Below are 7,827 nucleotides of genomic sequence, written 5' to 3'. Positions count from 1 at the left end.
GCTGACTCATCAATGTTATTGTAATTTTTTTTATTTTTTTATTTTTTTTATTTTTTGTAATGCTACAGCTATTCAGCCAGTATGCCATGTGAGATACAGGGGATTATGTGACTTACACAGGTCCAATGCAATTCACAAGAGGTAAGGTTATAGTATCCTGAAGCCTTCAAAGTCCACCGTTTCGGTACCGGATTTCATACCGGTGCCACACTATCACTATGTTGATAGGTACGATATGGAGTCCTTTCAGCATATCGAGTGTCGGTACGCCATCCGCACTGAGTACCGATACCGAATGGGTACGGTACAGTATACTCCATTTCTATTTTAGGTACCGGTACAGTACAATGTGCTGCATATCGTTCGGTTTGGACTGATATGACAAACCATGGGAGTTTTTCTTAAGAACCCTGACACATTATTTTCTCTCTTTTGGGAGTATGCAGCATAACTTCCTGCTTTCCAACTCCACATAATCATTCGAAATTGTCTGGCTGCGATGGATGGACCTAGCAGAACAATGTTCATTTCAACCCAAAAAGGTCTGAATACTTCAACAAGGACAATTACACTAACAACCAAGAGCCTGATGAATACATACTTAAAGAATAACAGGTAAAGTTCTTATCAACAGTCATGCATTGATAAAGCGAGCTGCATGAGGTCTCCAATGTATATGCAAATGTTTGGCTCAATCATTCTCCTCGTAGCAGGCATACTGGTAACAAAAATAATAGCACTGAAAAACTGTAACATCTATGATCTCCAAAACTTCCAATGTTTGCTCTGCTATTTGAAAGGCTAGCAAGGCCCTCTTATCACCAAAAGAAAGGACCCTCTTATCATCTCTGTTTCTGTATCTCTACTATTATAATGCCAACATGGGAGTGCATCTCCACCTCTTGACTCCACACCGCCGTGCATTCGACTCAAACCCAACTCTCATGTGCAAGGCACCAGCAGATATCTAATATGACCTAGCTGGCGATACCGAATATAATGTTGGAAACTTTTCTTATCACTTCTCTCTCTCTGCTTCCTCTTTAATCTATCGTGATATAGTTAAGCCGCTGCAGCACCAGGTGCAAAAAGAAGAGGAGTTGAACAAGGTGACTCTTCAGACCCACATTTTTCCCTGTGCTCATCGCTTAGAATTTGCTGGCATCGACATTCCACACTGCAGAAGGCTTTCTCTCCTCTGCAAAGCCAAAAAAGAAAAGACACCGAAGAACAAAATCCATTAATGTTGCATTCTTATAGCATGACAACATCCTACAATCCCCAACATTAAGATAGACTATTAAAAAGGTTAAGAAGGCTCCGGGTGAAAGTTAACAAAGATAAATCATCGGGAATAGATGATAACCCTAGGCAACAAGAAGATATCAATTTCTTCTTTCATTCTTAACAACCTGAAAAAATGGCTAATAGAGTATAAATCAACAACATGGCCAAAATCCTTTCAAATCAGATTTTTGGCAAGAAACAGATTAAGATGTTAAAAATACCCAAAATCGCAACCTACTAAATCGTCTCTAACAGGATTAAATAAAACCGGGGACAAGTTTTATAGCCTTTGGGCAAATTTTACTATTTTTACAAAGCTAAACCTGTATCCATGGTGGGAAAAAAGAAGAAAAGCTTCAACAGCGTAGGACATGTTGCTTCTTGAAAATGATATGAGATACTAAGATAAATGAAGAAGGTTCAAAATATTTCCCTACAAGACTTTCACTTTCTGTTCAGAATGCCTCTTGTGCGGCTGGAATATAATAATTATTATAAATATAAATTTTACATATATCTAGACAAAACTATTCCTCGGTAACTGCTAACCTCCTAACCTATTTGTTGCTAGTTTAATTAAACTGCCATAAAAATATAAAGAAACTACTAACTTGCTACCAATTTGGCATAAATAACAAGACTCATTTGTATTTTACCTTAACAAGGAAACTATTAGGCTTATTGGGCAGTATGTATGCCAATAGATTTTGCGAAATGTGATGGCATCTGTCTTATAGATCCTGTGCCTAGAGGTTTTGTGGAGATTTTCCATATCTTAACTAGAAATGAACAGAAAATATTTCTTCTCACCAATATATGCTGGCAAAATAAGTTTGAAGAAGCACCATCAGATGAAAGGTTTTGCGCTAGAGTGAGATCAATCAAGCTTGATTTTGGAATTAGGGTTTTAAGAATTACATATTAGAAACCAATCTGGTGGAGTTTTCTGTTTGTGAAAACCATCATGGTGTAAGAGCCTAGCTTAAGATCAAGGCTTGGCCAACCTTATTAGTCTGGTGTCGTTTTACCAGAGTTGTGAAGGTTTTAATATTTGCAGAGAAAACCTTCCAAATTATTTAATAAGAATTTAAATCGGTAAGAAAGTTGCAACGTAGGAGTAAATTTGAGCACTCACTGGAGCATCCAGAAGATCAAATCAAATATTTGCAGAAGGAGAGCTTCTTTAGAATAACAAGGCATATTTAAAGGAAACAACAGCTGAGAGATGGCCAGTGTTGAGCATGCTGTTTAAGCCTTAACATTCTCAGGTCATGAAAATCTAAATACACTCTTCATGACTGGCATGTTTGCATTTGGAAGAAAAATGTACCATGCACATTTTTTTTGTAATCTTTCCGCGCTCTCTTATGGAAATACTTGAAGTCTCAATAGAATTGGGTGGCTCTTTTTTCCTTTCAAGTTTCAATCCAAAAAAAAAAAAAAAAGATGTTTGCATTTGGAAACCATCCCCTGGAGACGACAAAAATATGCATGCCAAAAGCACCAATGGTTGAGTCCCTCAGAGAACCCGGCATAGAGAAGGAATTCAACATAATAGGAATTACATGTTTTAGAATATGAAGCTGTAACTATCTACCACCATTCCAATTTCAGGGTAAACATGGTAGAGACTGCAAAACCAACTTATAAAATCCTTGATCACCAAAAGATATCAAATTAATTTACCAAAAGCCTGTAAGAACACCAAATGACTGCCCACTAGATGAAATTTCCCACTAACTCTAATCCTTCCCATCCCCCACCTTGATAAAAACAAAATATATATATATATATATATATATAGAAAAGATAAAATATAGTGATTGATGAGTATATATGCATGCATTCACATTGTCTGTCATGGATGAGCAGATGCTATACTGAACACCTACTTGTCTATGGATATATGTATGGATCTATGCATGTACATGTTCCTGCATGAGCGCCAACTCCCAATTGAGTAGATGGTTAAAAATAGTGGGAAAGAAAATCCCTGCTGCCCTCTCCTAATCATCTTACTGCGGCATCAACCAAATCAAAAAATTTTACAAGCAAACAAGATACCGAAAGAATTAATTTCCGACGCCTATTTAAACACAAAATTTTATGGAAAAGTAAACTTACCAACAGATTTAAGGGTTTTCTTTTTTTGATTGTGATGGATGAACGAAAGCAAGTAATGAAGAAACTATCAAGATAACTATAAATTTGTTTCAGCATTAAAAAAAAAGGAAAAAGTAGTACCTGTACATGAAAACATCGAGCCCATGAAGCTCCTTCTGGCACAGAAAGCAGCGGCTCAAGTACTCGGTCGCCGGTGGGGGGGGGCGGCCGGAGAGGCGACTCGAAAAACACCTCCGAACTCCGCCTGTAGTTACCGTCCACGCCACGGAAGCCATCGCCGAAGTAGACCCTCTCCGTCACGGGGTTGCCACGCACGTGCGAGGTCACGCACGTGTAGCTCTCTGAGAGCTCCTCGTCCCTCGCGGTGGGTTCCCTCTGCTTGGCCGGGGTCGGGGGCCTCGCCGGGAGGATCGGGATCGGTTCGGTCCTGGACAGGGCCGGGGCCCTCGCGTCGCCGACGGCCTTGCTCATCGCCGCCACGATACCCAGGCCGACGGCCCCGTCATCGAAGCACCTCGGCGACCGGGCGGTGGTGGGCTCCGACGCGAAGGACTCGGCCCGGCCCACGAAGAGGGAGAGCTTCAGAGAGCACTTCCGCTCCGAAGAATCGGCCATGGCCGCGCTTTTCGGGGGATTTCCCGAGTGGGTCTTTCTAATTCGTTTGTTTTTGCTCAGCATCAGTCAATTTTATTAGCGGGACGACTCTGGGGCAGCGCTTTTGGAGGGGACAAAGATCACGATTTCGGAGCAGAATCAGCCGATTCTAGCAGAAATGTCGCAACCTTAGATCAGAATCTGTTGATTTTAGCGAAATGATCACAACTTTGGGGCAGAATCCTCGATTTCAGCGGAAAAATCCCAGCTTTGGAGCAGAAAATATAGGATTGTCGTCTCTTTTCCTCGGTTCTACTGTTATGGTCTATAATTCGGACGGGAGCGGAAAAAGGAGGAGACGAGAAACAGAGATGGAGAGAAAAGGAAAGAGAAGTGAGGCTTCGGAAGGGCCACCTCTCTGTTCCTCTCCTCTCAAGAAAGGGTAAGAAGTAGAAGGGAGGCTTCTGAGCGGCCGCCTCTCGATTCCTCTCCTCTCCGTAACCGTTGGGATTGGACGGAATATAAACACAGCTGGACGAGGGTAAATTGTGAAGCAAATGTTACTAATTTAATTTTATGAGAGCATTTAATATATTAAATTAAATTTATTTTATTTTATTTTATTTTATTTGATTAGAGTATAAAACTGGAGCAGGACTTTGGAGTTTGGACCGGCCAAACATCATGTAAATGGGGCATAACCTTGTTTCTTATGTCCAAAAATGGGCATAGACTATTCCATGTTCCTCATAGAGTAGACTTAAGTAATTAATTTTATATGTTATATTATAGAAACATTATAATATGACAAATAATATATTATATATGAAATTATTAGTATGAAATAACATTATTTCTTTAGTACTAATATAAAATATGATAATATTATAATACTATCATATTATATATTATAGCACACTATTATATTATTGCATAATATCTAAACATAAATTGAATTGGAATCCTATAATGATTATCAATAATATTTTTATAATATAACAAGATTAGTATAAAAATATTATTTCTCTTACATTAAGTAGTCATTATTTAATATACACTACAATGAAATAAATATAATAATATTATTAAGATGATATCATATTGTAATTTTTATACTATAATAATCTATTATGTTTATTATTTTTTATTAAATTATTGACATAAATTTTATAATATAATTTTAATAGTAAATTTTAATATGTCATGTAAATCTATTATTATAGAAAATAATATATTGTTAAAAATATTATCATTCAATATTAATATAACATATAAAATATTAGCATTATAATATAAATTATCAATATGATATATTTTATCTGTATTGTGTTTATTATATTCTACAATACACCGGAATACTATTAAATCATAATATGCACTATGTAATATAAAATATAATATTACTCCTTTTTTTTTTGCTAAAAACGGGTTTTCATACTGTTGCTGGTGGTCCAAACCGAGAACGATTGGCACAGCGGTGTGAACGGGATTCCGTCTAAGTTGCCTTGGTTGGTGTTGATTGTGCTCCACCTTCCACCGGAAAACCTGCAAGCAAGCCTCGCACCACCACTGGGGTAGTGGGGGCCCTCCGACGATCAAGTCAGAGGAGATTGGAGGAGAAGGAGAGATAATTGCAGGTAGTAGGAGAATGCTCTGGAAGTTCTTGCTTACCTCCCCCCTTCTCCCCCCCGCAGCATATATACCAGGCTGGGGGGTCCTTCGGGGGGGTTGGTCATCGTGTGGCACGATGGAGTTGCCACTGACATGGCCGTTACAGGGCGTCGTGGGGCAGCGCTGGGTACGGCCGTGACAGGGCGTAGTGGAGCTCCGCCTTGTACGGCTGTTACAGGAGATCGTGGAGCAGCGCCGGATACGACCGTTGCAGGGACAGAGGGTCGTGGCGTGCTTCAGGGGAACAGCCTGTCGTTGTCGAGAGATTGCCGACTCGGGATCGGATTGCTGGATCAAGGGGCAGCCGACTCGGGGTCGGGCTGCGAAGCCGAAGATATCCGACTCGGGGTCGGATTGCTGGATCAAGGGGCAGCCGACTCGGGGTCGGGCTGCGCAGCCGACTCGGGGTCGGGCTGCGAAGCCGAAGATATCCGACTCGGGGTCGGATTACTGGATCAAGGGGCAGCCGACTCGGGGTCGGGCTGCGAAGCCGAAGATATCCGACTCGGGGTCGGATTGCTGGATCAAGGGGCAGCCGACTCGGGGTCGGGCTGCGAAGCCGAAGATATCCGACTCGGGGTCGGGTTACTGGATCAAGGGGCAGCCGACTCGGGGTCGGGCTGCGAAGCCGAAGATATCCGACTCGGGGTCGGATTGCTGGATCAAGGGGCAGCCGACTCGGGATCGGGCTGCGAAGCCGAAGATATCCGACTCGGGGTCGGGTTACTGGATCAAGGGGCAGCTGTAGTCTTCTTGGGCGCGCGTGTCGGTCACGTGGGGCATGGTGGCTGAGTTCCCCCGTAACAGTAGCCCCCCACTTCCGAGCCTGGAACCAGAAGGGGAACGGGTGAAGGAAGTGATGCTTCGAGATTGCCGCCATCCCTCGGAGAGGCGCGCGCGCTTCGAGCTCCCCGTCTTCTTTATGGCATATGGCGGTTGTTGCTGACCTGGCAGTCTGAGGATTTCGGCGGACATCCTTCCTTAATGGCGTCGATTCGCCTTTGGGGCGCGAGCGACCCTTCGGCAGCCAGGCGTCCTCTGGCGTCACCGGGGCGTCACCCACCTTTCCGCCTATTTAACCGGGGGTCCTCCTCCGTCCGCCTTTCTCTTTACAGACATCTTCGAGTTTCTCCTTTGCGCTGCCGTCATCGCCGTCGGACTGTTCGCTTGCTCCTCCTTTGACGCTCTCGGAGCTGTTCTTCCTTCTCTTCCGGTGAGTTGCTCCATTCTTTAATTTAGGACTCTCCATACTCTCCTTTTGTATTAGTGTACTCCAGTCGTTCCGGTCTTTTCCCCCTTTTCGACCCTGTCCTGACCGTAGATTCACTGGCCATTAGGGATGGGCGAAGTGAGAGCAGACCGCATTAAGTCGGAGTTGGCCGCCGAAGACCTAGATAGGTTCGTGGCTCGATACCACCTTCCCGAGGCCTGCAATGTTACACTCCCGGGGCCTGAGGAGAGGATGTCCCATCCTCCTCCATGGAAGGTTGCCATCAATGAGGGCATTCTTCAGGCCGGGTTCCGCTTTCCCCCCTCGGACTTAGTCGTTCCGGTGCTTCGGGGTTTAAGAGTGGCGCCGACGCAGCTGGTGCCGAACTCATGGCGCGCCCTGACAGCCTTTCAGGTTCTCTGCCGCATGCACGAGGTTCCCGCTACCCTGAATGTCTTTTGGGAATGCTACGGCCTGAGTGGCCACCCCCAGGATAAAGGGTGGTGGTGCTTTGCGGCGCGGCGAGAGTGCGGCCTCGTCAAGGAGGCTCCCACCTCCATTCACGGCTGGAAGGAGCGCTTCTTTTTCGTTGACGCAGATCCCTCTTGGGGAATCAGGGCAACCTGGGAGACGCCGATGAAGTCCCCGATTGGCCTATCGAGGTTGTCGAGGGAGGAATCCGACGGCGTCGCTGTCTTGAAGGAGTTGGTTGCCGAGGGTCGGCTCCCCCGGTGTGTCGCCTTATTTCCGAGGATACCTTGGTGAACGTCGGTCTGAGCTCGGTCCCCACTGACCGTGAGCCCGCCACCATTTCTTTTTTAGCTCTTTTCTCCTCTTTCGTTTCGTTCTTTCCTTCAGTTTCTCAACCTCCGACCACCTCGTCCTTTTTGCAGAGATCGACGACGTCATGCGGTCGGACAAGGCAACGGCTGTTGGTAGGA

At 44.2% G+C, this 7,827-nt stretch overlaps 1 protein-coding gene across 1 annotated transcript; it reads right to left on the bottom strand.

The window, feature by feature from the left end:
- Positions 1-486: 486 nt before the first annotated feature.
- On the bottom strand, positions 487-4,504 carry LOC103713134. The gene is made up of 2 exons (XM_008799954.4): positions 3,532-4,504; positions 487-1,198 (listed from the first exon to the last, which is right to left on the bottom strand). Exons 1-2 carry the CDS (start codon positions 4,087-4,089, stop codon positions 1,142-1,144), a joined length of 615 nt encoding a protein of 204 aa, XP_008798176.2. The 5' UTR covers positions 4,090-4,504; the 3' UTR covers positions 487-1,141.
- Between the last annotated feature and the right edge of the window lie 3,323 nt (positions 4,505-7,827).

Source organism: Phoenix dactylifera, chromosome 9, assembly GCF_009389715.1.
Source record: "Phoenix dactylifera cultivar Barhee BC4 chromosome 9, palm_55x_up_171113_PBpolish2nd_filt_p, whole genome shotgun sequence".
In the NCBI taxonomy this organism is placed as follows: domain Eukaryota; kingdom Viridiplantae; phylum Streptophyta; class Magnoliopsida; order Arecales; family Arecaceae; genus Phoenix; species Phoenix dactylifera.
Note: the sequence above shows the minus strand (reverse complement) of the source record. Positions and strands in the feature narration are given on the sequence as shown.